The sequence below is a fragment of the Emydura macquarii genome, unplaced genomic scaffold (assembly GCF_026122565.2).
Source record: "Emydura macquarii macquarii isolate MOO-44397 ecotype Brisbane River unplaced genomic scaffold, CSIRO-AGI_Emac_v2 contig_2636, whole genome shotgun sequence".
NCBI classification, from domain to species: Eukaryota; Metazoa; Chordata; order Testudines; family Chelidae; genus Emydura; species Emydura macquarii.
The window spans coordinates 13,962,322-13,977,265 of record NW_027132773.1 but is presented as its reverse complement, the minus strand read 5'-3'; the positions used below and the strand labels follow the sequence as shown (position 1 = coordinate 13,977,265).

General features: G+C 40.6%; 1 protein-coding gene across 2 annotated transcripts in view; it reads left to right on the top strand.

The window, feature by feature from the left end:
- Positions 1 to 14,944, top strand: part of NRCAM (neuronal cell adhesion molecule) — a 274,576-nt gene that overhangs the window by 142,128 nt on the left and 117,504 nt on the right. For both annotated transcript variants that reach the window (XM_067564201.1, XM_067564202.1), the window contains exon 3: positions 11,709 to 11,906. In XM_067564201.1, coding sequence (XP_067420302.1) covers positions 11,816 to 11,906 — 91 coding nt within the window. In that variant the 5' untranslated portion in view covers positions 11,709 to 11,815. The remainder of the gene's footprint in view (positions 1 to 11,708; positions 11,907 to 14,944) is intronic.

Here is a 14,944-nt window from a genome sequence, read left to right as displayed (position 1 = left end):
AAATGAGGAACCACTGCCTCAGTTCATCTCAAAGCCTAGTTCCAGGGTAACATTTTCCAAAGTGCCTAAGTGACTTAGATATAGATCCATAAAGGGACTTAGGTGCCTCACTCCCACTTTATGTGCTTAAATCCAAAATGTAGGTGTCACTAAAGACAATCCCTGCTACTTAACCCTGGAGGCACCTAAAATCTCTCATTATCTAAATAGTCAATATAAAAGTCCCCTGTGCGCCTAAGTTTCTGCTGCTGGGCATGTGTACAACACCTCAGTCTAAGTGCCCAGGCGTGTAAGCCCCAGTGTGCTCAAATCAGGTGAAGATAGGCATTGCCCTGCCTATCTCACCTTTATGGCTCAAAATGGTAATCTTTAGCCCAGTGGTTAAGGAACTAACCCACAATGTGGGAGTCTCTGGCTCAGTTCCCCCTCAGCTGAATGAGAAGGGATTAAAACATGGGTTTCCCACCTTTCAGGTGAGTGCCCTACTCATTAGACTAAAGAATCATTCTCTCTCTCTGGCCCAATAGTGTTTATTATATTTAATTATGTAAGTCACAATGGAACAGCTTCAAGAGGCAAGACTGAGAGAGACCTATATCCGAATATCCCATAGTCCAGTGGTTAGGTGGAGCTGGTGGTAGATTCATGTTCAGATTCCTTCTCCTCATCAGGCAGAGGGAGGAATTGAATGGGGGTCTCCCACATCCCACATGAGTTGCTTAACCTTTGGGCTAAAGGTTATAAGGGGCTCTTCTTCCTCCTTCCCATCCCCAGCTATTTGGTGAGAATTTAGGCATGTGCTGCTGCCATTCTTGCAAGAAATAGTTTAGGCGCTCAACTGCAGGAGAGGATTCCCAGCTGTGGATCCCAAGTGGAGACAGGTGCCCAACTCTGTGAGAAGAACCTCTCCTCTAGCTTGCTGGCTTTCGTGGATCCTGTTCTTAGACTTCGTACAATAAGTGGAGAGAGAGGTACCTATGTGCCTAACTATGGCTTCATGGATCTGATCATTATTCCAGTGATTTTCTTAACATAACAGGGCTTAAAATATGATCCACAAAAGGTACTTAGGTGCTAAGTCCTTTTAAATGTGCTTATGTCCCGTTTTGTGATCCACAAAAGTCCTGCTCAGCTGCTGCCTAACCCTATAAGTACCTAACTCACTGGGCACCTACAGTTAAAAGTTCTCTAGTTCTATGTTTCTGTCTCTGAGCATGACCTCTGCAGCGTCAATTTAGGCGCCTGGACACCCATCTCCTGCCTTTGCTCCAGAGCAGTTCACAGAACGGGAAAGGTGGACGTTGGACCACCTGAGTTGTGTGCAGGGGTCTGATCCGGTAGGCGTGCTCACAGGCCCCTTACCAGATTGGCTTTGTCGGGTAAGTTCACACAAAACAGTCAGGGGTGAGGGAGGCCGGCTGACCTTCCTTATAACCTTAACCTAGCGGATACGGTACTCATCCAGACTGTGACATACTCCCAGTTCAAGGCCCGTCTCCTCCTGAGCAGAAGCAGGGATCAGCCACCTCTCAAGTGGGTGCCCTAGTCAGTGGGCTATGGGATATTCTGACGTGGGTGCTCCTGCAGCCTCACCTAAAGAAGTTGCTCTGCTTTAATTAATTAATTGAATAATTAAATATTAATTGCACTAGATAAAGAGTTAGAATGACTCTGTAGCCCTGTGGCTAGAGCACTCATCTGAGAAGAGGCAGATCCCTGTTCAAATTCCTCCTCTTTCCCCATCCTGAGTAAATAACCTCTCCACTAGGCTAAAGATTATAAGGGATTGTCTCCTCCCCATCCCTCGGGCTGTTTTGTTTCAGGCCCCACACATGACTTAGGCAGCCCCTGGTTCATGGATCACGAGTACATATAGGCACCGCCCTGTAGCCCAGAGTTAGGCACTGAACTCTGAGAGAGTGGCACGGCTTAGCATTTCCAGCTGGTTGGTATCTCTCCTTGGTGAGTTTAGGTGGCTCCCCACCTAGTATGCTTGGCTGATGGATTGCATTTTGGAAGGCACCTGTCTCTCTCCATTCATATTGCAGGAGCCTATGCACCCAACTCAGGCTTTGTGGATCACAGTGTTCCTGTGATTTTCTAAGCACCTGAAAGTTAGGCACTAGGACGCTCAGCATCCCCTTTGTGAATCTAGGCCTAAGCGCTTAGGTACTTTCAAAAATTTTACCCTTACTCCAAAAAATGACTGAAACAGTGGTATCCTGGGGCTGCCTGTGTATTACATCTCAATGACTTTTAGAAAAAGTTTGTTTAGTTTACAAGTAAAAATATTGTTTTCCTAACTACCAGCCTTCCACACTCACCCTCCATCCTGAGAGTCAAGCTGTGTTCTTTCCTCCTCCTCCATCTGTAAGAAATGCTAAATTATGTCTCACTTACACCTGTGCAAATTATGTTCTCAGAGCAGCCGATGCATTGTCATTGTCTTCAGTGGATTTGTCCTGGTGAAATCACTTGAAACTTTGTAATAAGGTCTTTGACACGCAAGAAGGAACATACTTTCTTGAGTTGTACAGCGTCGGCAGAACTAACCAAAGTAAAAAGCAACATTATTTTTATTGCAAAAGTCAGCAGATAGGACTGAATACACAACTAGGCGAGAGAGTGCAAAGCTGCTGAGTAAGAAGATGCCGTTTTTACATAGTCACTTTCCAGAGTAGAACTGCACAGATTCTTGAAGGGACAGGAAAAACAAACAAAGCTTCTGACTCTTGACATCACTTGCCCCCGATCTGTCAATGTGGAGCAGCTGTAAGTTGAAGAACTGACATCCTTCTTTTATTTTTAAAGCTAGAGCCCAATTGTTTCCTCTGATCTCCAACTCCATGCAGAAATGGCAACAGGAGAGAGTGAGTCTATTGAAAATTCTGCAAGAGCCACCTTGTCGAGTTTCCTCAGTGTTGTCTTGAAACCGTACCCAGAGTTACACCTGTGCCACCCAATCCTGTAATTGACTCAGTGCGGGTGGAAGCCCTGCATCGGTGTAGAGCACCATTGAATTAAGTCTGTGTTGGCCCAGAGTGCTCAGCCTATTGCAGAGTGAGCCCAGTGAGAAGAGAGTAAATTACATTGTTGCAATCTGAGTTGTCAGTTACAACAGAGTGATACAGAAGGGGCATATAGGTAATAAAATTGGTTTACTTCTATTATTATTTTACCTTTATATTAAGGGAGCCCCTAGAAGCAGTCAGATCAGGGCTCTGTTGTGCTGGGGGCTATACAAATCTATCGAAAATGACAGTCGTGCAGTCAGGAACTTTTAGTCTAAAATAAAATAGTGTTTTCATCATTGCTGTGAAGGAAGTGGTAAGTGAAATGTTTAAGTATATTTTTGTGATGTGTTCCTTATGAATAAGACTCTTTTCCTGAGGCTTCAATACACAGATGTACAGCTTGCAATGGTTTTTGAGTTGTATGATATTTTGTGAATATTTTTATTCAATTAATGTTAATTTTATGGTTTTAACTGCAATGAGAAAGGCAATGTAACTATTGTTAATAGAGAAAATGCATAATTTGGAGGAAGCATAGTAGTGCATTTCAAAGTTCTAAAAACACACCAATGTTTGTATGACTCATAGGAAATTATGCAGTTTATATCTGATAAATTTATTATAATGTGTGTGTTTTACAGTAACACTTAGAGGCCCCAGCTAAGACTGGGTCTCAGTTATGCACAGTAGTGTATAAACACGCAGTGAGTGGACAGTTCCTGCCCAGGAGTACATATATCAAAACTGACAAGACTGACAAAAGGTGGTATGGCCCAGGGAGGTGAAGTGGCTTGCCCAAAGTCACTCAATGAGTGACTGGCAGGTCTCCTGAGTCCCAACCAGTGGAACCAGGCTGCCTCCCATAAAAATATGTATGTTGTCTAAATGGCATGAATGTTACTATTAATATTCTGTCTATAACAGCTTAAATAGTAATCAGATTGTGTTAGCTGTTTCTACTTGCTTGCAAGGTTTTGGATTACTATAACTGTTTCTATTTGGAATTTTTAATTTTAGCTTCATCATTTCAATGCTAGATAAAATTAAATGTTGCATTTCTTTGAGATAGAGACTAGTTGTTTAAAAAAAGCTCCTGTGATAAAAATTATATTTCCTATTCAAATTTCTGACGGTTTCATAATTGTTGTGTAAAGCACAGAAAGAAACCTTGCAAAGATCTGGACTTGACTGATAAGGGAGTTGCTATAATCACAAAAAGAAATATTTTGATTGTTATTTTTCCAGAAAATACTGTGTGTGCCATAAAATGAATATTTATAATGTACAAGTTTTGTATGTACAAATTGAGTGCTTCTATTTATTAACTCTCTTTTCCCTCTTGTGGAAATGTTTTTTTCCCCATTGTTTCCCTGGGATCTTATATACTACTGCTCAAAACAGGATGAATTTCCCTGGAAAAAGTTTCATTGTCCTTTATAGAAAAATATTTATATATTTTTCTGCATGAGGAGTACAGATATTAGACTGAGGAGGGAAGGGAAAAGTTTCATGTTCTATCAGTTCATTTGTAATTTTGCTTGGATTTGTTGTGTCTGGGCCGGGTAACCAATATTCATAAGTAATGTAATAGATTGCTCATTTTCCTAAAACCCATTAAATATTTTGATTATTCCTTTCTTGCAGTGCCATAGTGTTTTCACATTTCTAACCTTATGTTTGACTCTAATATGCATATTCTAAAATGGTGTGAACAGGTGGGGCTGTATGTGTGAGGTTATGTGCATATTTGTACATCAAAACTCTATCTGCCAAATTTATTAGGTACAGTTCCTGTACCCTGTCACCAGCCAGCCAGGTATAGCACACATCAGACATTCTCCTAAAGAGAGGGCACAGCAACTGCAGTTCCTAGGAGATCAGGGATGCATTCTGCCTATCGCACACACGACTGCATTGGAGGTGGTGTGTGGCGGCCACACACCAATGGCATCTATGGGAGCATTGAGTCTATTTGATTGGAGGGGGGCTTGATTCATTAAACATCGAGGTGTCCATCCAGATTCTACCTCCCAGTTTACCCCTTCCTTATAAGTGATTTTCCTCCCAGCCCCTCCCCCTTCCTTTCAAAGGGATTATTTGCTTTCCCCTTGTCTTTTGCCCCAGGTGAAGCAACACAGACACTTTAAGCATTGTGAGTAGGCGGCTAGCTGGCAGCCATCACCGTGTGCTGTACCATTACCCAGTGCACCGCTCCTGACGCATTGGTGCGTCCATGCTCCTTACTCTAGTCCTGTTCTCCAAATTTAATTATGTCTTACTTTAAAAGGAGCAGTTATTTCCCCCTTGATTTTAAAAATTATTCTTTTTCTGAAACATGCTTTAAACAATCTTCCCTTCAGACTCTAAAATTATATTTTGGTTGCATTCATATGTCTCTCTTAAACAATGTTTAACACACACACAGCCTGGAGTTTGAGCTCACTCACAACTAACATTTCCACAAGAAATACAGGAAATGCCACCATAAGTTAGTTTTAGTATTATATATAAAATCTTTTTTATATTCTGAAAATCTATTGAATGGCTCCTGAACCAGCTGTTCTTGCCAAATTTTACTAAGAAAAATTGTTTTCATGTGTTTTCCTATGAAAAAGCCTGGGTGGGGACACTGGTTTATAGATACATGATAAAATGTTTATGGGGAAAGGCAATTTTGTTATATAAAAACTAGAGCTCTGAAATTAAACAATTTATGCTGATTTGCATTTAAGGACATATCTTATTTTGTATCAGCTGACATTATGACATAATATAACAACATTTAGCAGCTGTTGTATTCATATAGTATTAAAATATATAAAATTGCATTTTGAACATGTTGAACAAGAACACCAAGTTGTGCTGACAAACCTACAATAGTAGTTAGTTAAATATGTTCTATCATAAACCATTTTGGCATTTTCTCTCTATAAAATATGATACTTAATAATGTAAAGAGTTCAAATTCAGCATTATCTTTCCCGTTGCCACTTATATCTCCTTAGTATAAGTGAGTATACCAGAATACTTCAGTATGCTATGTTGTATTATAGCATTGCAATAATAGAGATAGATGCCTGAGGTATTTTTGCATGACATTATTTTCACACTAATTTTAATTGTATTTTCAGTCTAGGGCCTCATTCTCCCCTGCCTGATGCCTTGTGGAGTCATTTACATGTGTGCAAATTGAGTACAATGTAGGTTTAAAATGCTATCAAATCAACATACTAGTGAGTTACACTCACTTTGCACAGGAGTAAATAACACTGTAAGATGCCATGCAGTGAAGAATTGAGCCCTGGGCATTTCTTGTCAGATTGTATGTACTACCATTGTATGTAAAGTTATGAAACATTGCTGAACATGCTCTTAGAACATGTTACAAGGTGGGAAATTCCCACAAACAGCCTTTCAGGCACAATGGTGGAGTGGCCAGACAGAGTTAATGGCTATTTCTCACCCATTCTAGAATAGATTCCACTACCTAGGAATTGTTTACAGAGGAGGCTTCACTGTAAAGTGCATGTTCATAATGGGGGTTGACTGACCAAAGAGGATGACCCCACAGGTCATGAGCCCTGATTGTTTTAGCAAGCTGAAACAGACTCTCCCCAACTCAACACCTGAAGGATCATCTGGAAAAGAAAGGACTTTGAGAGGGAGGAGGGGATTCCCAGGCAGGGAAAGTTGCCCAGCCTGTTTTAAGAAACTGCTAGTACCAGCTAACAAGGGTGAGATATTGCTAATTCAAATATTGGTGGTGTATAGAATTTAGACTGCAATTTATGTTTATTTCATTTGGTAACTACTTTTAATCTCTTTACATTTGCCACTTATAATCACTTAAAATCTATTTTGCTGTAGTTAATAAGCTTGTTTAATATTTTGTTTCAACCAGTGTAGTCTCGAAATGGAGTGACTAAAAATCTTAGCTGAGTAACAAAAGCTGTTGCATGTGTTCCCCACAATGAGGGGGGAGTGGACTTATTATAATTTTAGGGATAGACTCCTTTTGATGCAGTTCTTACAAACTGTGAGGGAGTAATTGGCTGATGCCTCTCTATTGTTGGTTCCGGAGACGCTAGGCAAGGCAACTAAGTAGCCTGTAGATAGCTCTTTAAGTGTAAACAGTATCACAAAGTGAGAAGCAACCAGGTTAACATTCATGCAATCTAGCTGGGTGTGGTGCTCTGCATGCTGTTGGGCTAGGTGATAATAGCACCTGTGCTGCTTGACACTACCAAGGCATTGTGAGGGACAGCTCAGGCTGGAGAGTGAAGAGGGCATGACATTCCCACAGTTTTCAGGTTGCACCACAGGGGACCCCGTCACAGGCATGTCCAAGAAATTTTCCAGTGAGGAGCAAGTTTTAGGCATATGATGTTTGTGCAGTTATATAAGATCCTGTGTCCCATCTTATTTTATTTAAACTAAGCTAGCTGCTCTTTGTGAGGTAGTTGCTATCTTGCTGCCTTTGTTCCAAACAAATTACCCAAAAAACCCAAACATTTCCAAGAGATTTTCCTCTCTTCAAAGTTTAATGTTGTTTTTTGTGTGGGTGTGACACATCCCAGGGATACCCAGGTTTGTGAGGCACCCGCTACCACTTGCCCTTAGCATGAGGAAGTCTTGTGTGTGCCTGCTGTGGGTCAGTTCCCCAACACCACCAGGTGTGTGCTACTCTGGCAACACAAGCACTGGCTTCCAGGCCTATGTAGGCCCCACTCTTTCTTTACAGGTTAATGAGAGACACACTCCAATTTCATTGTCCTCTGAGCATCTTCCTGGAATGCCCAGGCCCTGATCCACTGGACACTTAAAGATCCTCTCTTGCTGTCAGGCTAGGCCATGGATGGCCTGTGTATACCAGTCAAGAAATGAGTAGCAAAGTCAGAGTTGAGCTGGGTCAGGATACCAGGAAGTCAGGATCAGCTTATCAGGTTACAGACAGCAGACAAGTAGCAGTGTCGGGGACGAATGAGGGTCAGAATCTACGGTCTAGTGTCCACAGCAAAGCAAGGTCTGGAGCAGGAGCAAGCAGGTGGACTGTCTCATTGCTCAGATGGCTCCCCATGATGGCTTCCTGCTTTATATACTAACTTGAGCCAATCAGTGGGCTGTGGAGGGCCACCACAAACAGGCCCTGCTGGGCAGTACTTCCTGCAGTGACCAGGTCCTCTAGCACAAATCCAAGCTCAGCTTCCAATGGTGATGTGGATGCATCAGTAGCCCAAATCTCCCATGGTCAGTTCTAGTCCTGCATTTTCTTACATCACACCCCCTTCAGACCCATTTTCATGGAGGTGCTGATCCAGGCATGTTGTGCTGAGTTTTCATGAGTAGAATGCACATGGGTGCAGAACTGACTAGGATCTGAGTCACTGTGAGAGTACTGCCCTGAGGCCATGTTGGACGTATTTGCTTCCACTATAAATGGGCAAGTCGGGTCAGCATGTGCCAGAATCGGTGCTGCGGTGAAGGAGGGTCAAAAGCGAGCTAGGCTTCGGGTGACTAAGTGAACCAAACAGCTTTATGAAGGAGGGAAGTCAGGGGGGCTGTTTGTTCAGAGGAGTTGGTGATGAATTGCCTATAAAAATTCATGATGCCCAAGAAGCACTGAAGTTCTTGGCAAGTTGAGGGATGCTGTCCAATTGTGGATGGCTTCCACCTTCTGCGGGTCCATCTGAATGCTCTCCAGGGAGATGATGGTACCAAAAAGAATTTTAGGGAATCAATTTTGATATAACTGAGAGAACTTTAGAGTACAGGATTACCCCTAAAAACCACTGGTACAGTAGTTTGCTCTATTGGAATTTCCAGGAAGACAATCCTCCCTTGAAAAGACACGGATACAGCCCTCCGATCAAGATAGAACACACAACCTGTGTTACTTTGAAAACAGATACCATATTTATGTAGAAGTGAATGGTTACATTAAATAGAAAGAGAGAGAAATCAAGCATGTCTTGTGACCATATCTCAGAATACGACTATTAGAAGATATATGGTACAGAAAATAGTACTTAGACTACTAGAACATATACGGTATAAGAGACTATAACTTAACTCTATAATACTTAACACTATTAATCTAACAACACATTAATTAATCTTATACATTAAAACTTAACACTCTATACATATATTACTACTAAAAATCTTTAACAATCTATCATCCAGCAAGCGTTAGGCCAGGCAGTTGCTGGAAGGGTAGAGAGGAAGAATCTCACTCAGACCACAAGCATCCAACTTTATTGACATGCAGACTCAGGTGGTCTTTTACTTACACAACCTTTAAAACATCCCTCTGTTCGTCAGGGAAGGTCCTTCTGTTCTGTCCAAGAATTGCTAAGAGAGCTACCTCAGGCCTGACACAGAGGGGGGACTCAGTCAGCCCCGTTGCCTGTCAGGCCTAGAGGTGTCTGTGCAGGATTATTTTAGGCTCAGACACAGAGCAGGGACTCAGCCCACTCACCTGTAAGCCCAGAAGCACCTACGCAGCTCTCCGACACAAGGATCACCTTAGGCTCAGACACAGAGCGGGGACTCAGTTAGCCTGGTTGCCTGTAAGCCCAGGATCACCTGTGTGGTTTCCTAGTAGAAGGATTACCCTGGTTTGGACATAAAGCAGGGACTCAGTTAGCCTGGTTGTCCAAAAGCCTAAGGCGCACCTTTGCTCCAATGATGCTCACAGCTGTTCAGATGTTTTTGGGATGTCGTGGTTCTTTTCGGCTCTTTTCTTCCAAGTGATTTAAGCTCTTCTCCTCAGGTGATCTCAGCATTCTACAGGATCTCAGCTCTCTACAAAGCTTAGCCTGCTGACAGTTGTCTATATGTAGCTTGTCAGAACCTCAAAATGGGTAGGGGAGATGTGACATTAGGAGGGAGTTCATCCAAGGGTTACCCAGATCAGCCAATCAGCTTAAAGGCCACCTAATATGCTAATTAGGCCAAACCTGCCATGTTATTAGGTTCTGATGTAAAAGGCTCTAAGCCAATCAATACAATATGCTAATTAGCCTTGCCTCCTGTGCTAATTAGCCTCACCTTTGTGCAATTAGCCTCTCCTTTCATGCTAATTAGCCTAATCTCTTATGCTAATTAGAAGGGCGGGGTTATGTTAGGAGTGAGAACGTCAAGATGGATAGGGGAGGGGCTAGGAGTGAAGAGGGAGTTAGGAGCTAACAGAGAGCAGAGCCATTTTCTAATTGCCAACGCCAGATTCACTTGCTAAATTTTATCCTAAAGATCCTTTTCCTAAAACTTATCAATATTTTAAATACCACAGAATGCCCAAATACTGATACCACCCTTTATCTATCCAATTAATTACTGTTATTTTTGTTATGATTTTAAACCCTTCTGAGCCTTTTCTGCCACCCCTTTTACCTGACTGTTCTGCCTAGCAGATTCATAGTTCGAAACAAAAATCTCCAGCTACAGTGACGTAACCTAAAAGTTCAATGGTGGCTTCATTGAAGGTGCAATTCTCTAGTTTGGCGGCATACAAATCATGCTTCTGTAGTCTCTTCAAGACGGACTGGACATGGTGGTAGTGCTGCTCAAGTGTCTCAGAATACACAGGTATATAATCAAGGTAGATGATGATCTACAGGTCCAGGATGTTCCTGAAAACATCATTTTTGAAATGTTGCAGGGGCATTGATTAAGCAAATGGCATGACTAAGTATCCAAAGTGCCTGTATTTGGTACAAAAGCAGATTTCCATTTGCCCCCAGGCCTTATTCACATCAGATTGTATGCTCCAGCCAAAGATCTAGTTTAGAAAAGATCCTGGTAGTACTCAAGTGGTCCAACAATTTCGGGATGTGGGATGACCCATCCTTTTTTATTTTTTTGCATAACGAGGACTGGCATCTCATTGGAGAGGTGGATCTCCAAATGAAGTCCTTTGCAAGATTTTTGTGGATATATGTAGTACGTATTTTGTGTACATAGTGCCTCCAGCTCTGCTTCAGACATGGTGTATATTTGTCCATAGGGCACCTTTACCCCAGGTTGTAGGTCTATTGGACAGTCATAGGCCCTGTGTGGGGCTAGTAAATCCTCATTTTTCTTTTCAAACACATCCAGATAGTCTTGATACTTGTCAGGGAAGCTGAAGTTCTGGTCTGGAGCCTCTCCTTTTGATTAGCCCCTTCCATCTGGGATCTTGCTTCTGAGGGTCTTTTCCAGCCCTGGGGAGGGAGGGCGGGTTACAGAAAACATGATGATGCTTGTAGCACTTTAAAGACTAACACATTTCTGCAGACATAAGCTTTCATGGGCTGCAACCCACTTCGTCAGATGTATGAAATAGAAATCACAGATAGGAGGTATGTATATATATCTCCAAGGGTAAGAGAAAACAATGGGGAGAGTAAGTGTTGATGAAGTCCATTCAGTTAGAGTAGATGAGGCCTATTCACAATCATTGAATAGAAGGTGAGAATGTGTGAACAGTGACAATTACTTCTTGTAATGAGGTAACCATTCCAAGTCCCTATTCAGAGCTTTTAGGTCTCCTGCTTTGATGAGTGGCTTAAATTTCATCAAGGCCAAAAGGTTGGGCACTATTCTTAGTCCCAGGTATAATATATGAATCTATGGTATTCTCTATTGATGAAACATTTTACCGTTCACATCTCCGTAGCATTTCTACTTCATTAGTCTTCTATTCTTCTTTTCCAGCTTTCTTGGTTACATTTACATAACTATTCCAACATCTAGTTTGGAAAGAAGAAAAGAAAGTTGCACTTGTTTGTCTCAGCAGGAGTTAACTAATCCATTTTAAAATAATGATGACAAAGAAGAGCATATCTGCAAGCAGAGCTTCCCTGATTCTCTTCCTGTGCCAGATGATTATTGCATTGGAAGTACCTCTTGATCGTAAGTATTAACTTATGAAATAAGCATGTTCTAATGGAAGATAATGACAACATCCAAAACCTTGCTAAAACAAAATACTGAGAATGTATGAGCTAATGAAGAAGCAAGTATGTATCAAAAACCTTTTAATCAGTAAGTGCTTTCTTTCAATTTATAATGTTTTAAAAGTACTGTACAAATAAAATGGCCTGTATAATTAGCCTGAGAAGGGCTGATGTTGGATTTCCATAATTATGATAAATTCCTAAAGGTGTCTATTATAAAGGCTGATATCACTATCATAGATTCCATGTGCACTGGGCAACCTTAATTCTGGCTGTCATAGGGCATGTTTGCCCTGCAGCACCCCTTGCTGGCCTCACCAAGGTTTTCTCTCTCTCCTGGGGATTCTTGTGATTTAAACCTCCAGTTGAATCACTCATAACGTTCTTCTCGACAGCCCCTCTAGCTCATGTGCAGATTGCGCAGTGTGGGTCGGAAAGGAGGCAAGCCATGATGTTTGTCAGTGGGGCTTAGGGCCCTGCTGGATTCACCACCCTAGCCACAGGCCGCGTGCTGCTGTTTAACTGTTCTGGGTGGACCTTGAACTTTAGATACCTAAAGCACACCAGGAGGGTCCACCCGAGCAGTTTTAGCGTAACACACAGTCTGCGGTTTGGGTGGTGAATAAAGCAGTGCCCCAAGACCTGCTTTTTTTTCCTATATATATATATATATATATATATATATATATATATATATATATATATATTATAATGTCAAGGCTGGGATTGTTTACCTTAGAAAGGAAACAAATAAGAAAGGGCCTAATACACCTATATAAAATGATGAATAGTACAAAGAAAGTAGATCCGGAGCTTCTGTTTTCTCTGTCTTCTAACACGAGAACAAGGAAACATTCAATTAAATTTAAAAATGGCAAATTCAAAAGTGATAAAAGGAAATACCTTTTCATGTAATTAGAACATGTAATTAGACTGTGGAACTCACTGCTGCAGGAAGTTGCTGAGGCTAAGAACTTAGCAAGATTTAAAAAAGAATTGGATAGTTATATGGATAAGAGTAATATCCAGAGTGTGTAGGTAATGCTAATGACAATTTTGGAAGGTGTATGAAAACTCCATGCTTCTGGGTTTAAGACAATCTGTAATTATTAGAGACTGGAATGAGGCCTAATGTGGGGGTGCAAAATACTTGACATCTACCTACTGTCTCTGCTTTCAGTTGTAAACACAGGACTTAACTTCAAAATGACTGCAGTTTTCTTCTCATTCAGCACTTCTGACACCATGAAATGATCTTGGAATTCATTAAGCAACAAAGCAGTGAAATAAGAAAGGAATAAAACTTGTAATAAAACAAACTAGAAAGCCTCTTTGGTGAACTGCTGTACATAGCTACACTGTGTTCAAAACCCCAGCTTCCAAGGCACATCTCTATTTCCATATTCATAATACTGCCGCTTATGAGGGAGCGTCTCTAAATTATAATCTTCCGCAAACATATTTCTACATCTACTACTGTAAATGCTTGTTTTTCTTTACTAATGATTCACCTAAATTGCAAGTGTTTGAGGGAGGGTTTTTGACACGTTTCCCAAACATTTCAAACTAATGACCTTCATTTCTGTAACAAGATCAATATATCTAAATGAGACTGGACTTTTAAATGCCCTTACAGCACTAGATTACTAATCTGCCAAAAAACTTTGTTTTTAAAAGCATGAGGTACAAATGCCTGTGTTTTCTAAGTTGAATTTGTTCCCCTGGGTCTTTAATTTTACACAATAAAAAGAAAACTAATTCAAACCCCTTCTTAGGGTTAGAATATATATAGTTTGTTTGAATGATTATAATATGCCCACCACAGTGTATCTGGGCATGTAAAGACAATAAAAGCAACACTTAGATTAGATTAACCTGACTTCAATAGAGAGCACAGATGGACCTCTTTCCTATACCATGCCAGCTCTTTACAATAGAAAAAAGCATACTTGTATCCTAGCTTGACCTCAGTAATTCTGCTTGAGTATATAGTACAGAGGCAGAGATTTTCAGCTGATACAGACAGGTATCCATTAACAAAGAAAACGAAGAATCTGAACCAATGTCTAAAGTAAATTATTGTTTTTATAAATAATGGTAAAAACAATGATAAAATTCTTAAATTATCTTAATGTGATCAAGGGATGATCAATAGTATGGCTAATGAAAGGTAGTCAGTCTTTTCATTATCTGAAATATTATTGATGATGGGAAGATGATATGCAAAGTAACTGATATGAGGATGAGATCATATAGTGTAGCATGTGACAGCGAAGATTAATTGTACTTTTCAGTTATTTTTCAAACTGAAAGTAATTGCATGTCTGTGGAATAGCATTAGATGCTTTTGTCTTTGTAAGAGTTATTTTAGCCTTAAGCATTTCCTTTGTTCTTCCATATGGTCATATGGGTAGATTGATTTTTGGTTGCAGCATGAGGGCAATGCACCCTATTAATTCTGATTTCCTACCTCCTTCTGAATCAATGTTTTATGTCCTTTTTTAGGTGAATGTCACATACCATGGTTGCCGTTAAAATGTGAGCATTTCAGAGCAGTTTCATATACAGTGGAATCTGAGATACTGTAGTATTTCCTGACACAATGGGAAACATTATTGGTATTTCAGATATTACTATGTGGAAACTGTTGGTAAATGTTCTCTTTATAGATGACTGTATATTTGTCAGAGATACTTACTTTCCCTCTCTAAGATGCTAAGTTTCTTCTTACTAACAAATGATTCTCTTTAATCTTTGTTTGCCCATTCACCTGCTGATTCTGATGGGGGAAAAAAGCAATACTTCTCAAAGAATGTAAGTTTCTGTCCAGATAGTGAAAGATAAACTGTGTGCTGCTTAAAATTAATACTAATTTTGTTGAGTATTGATTGTAAAGTCTAAATAATGTGGTATTTGTTCACAATTGTGTATGCTGTGGCTAAATATTCTGTGCATGCAGTGTTAAGAAAATGCTATTGTATATATGTCAGCTTG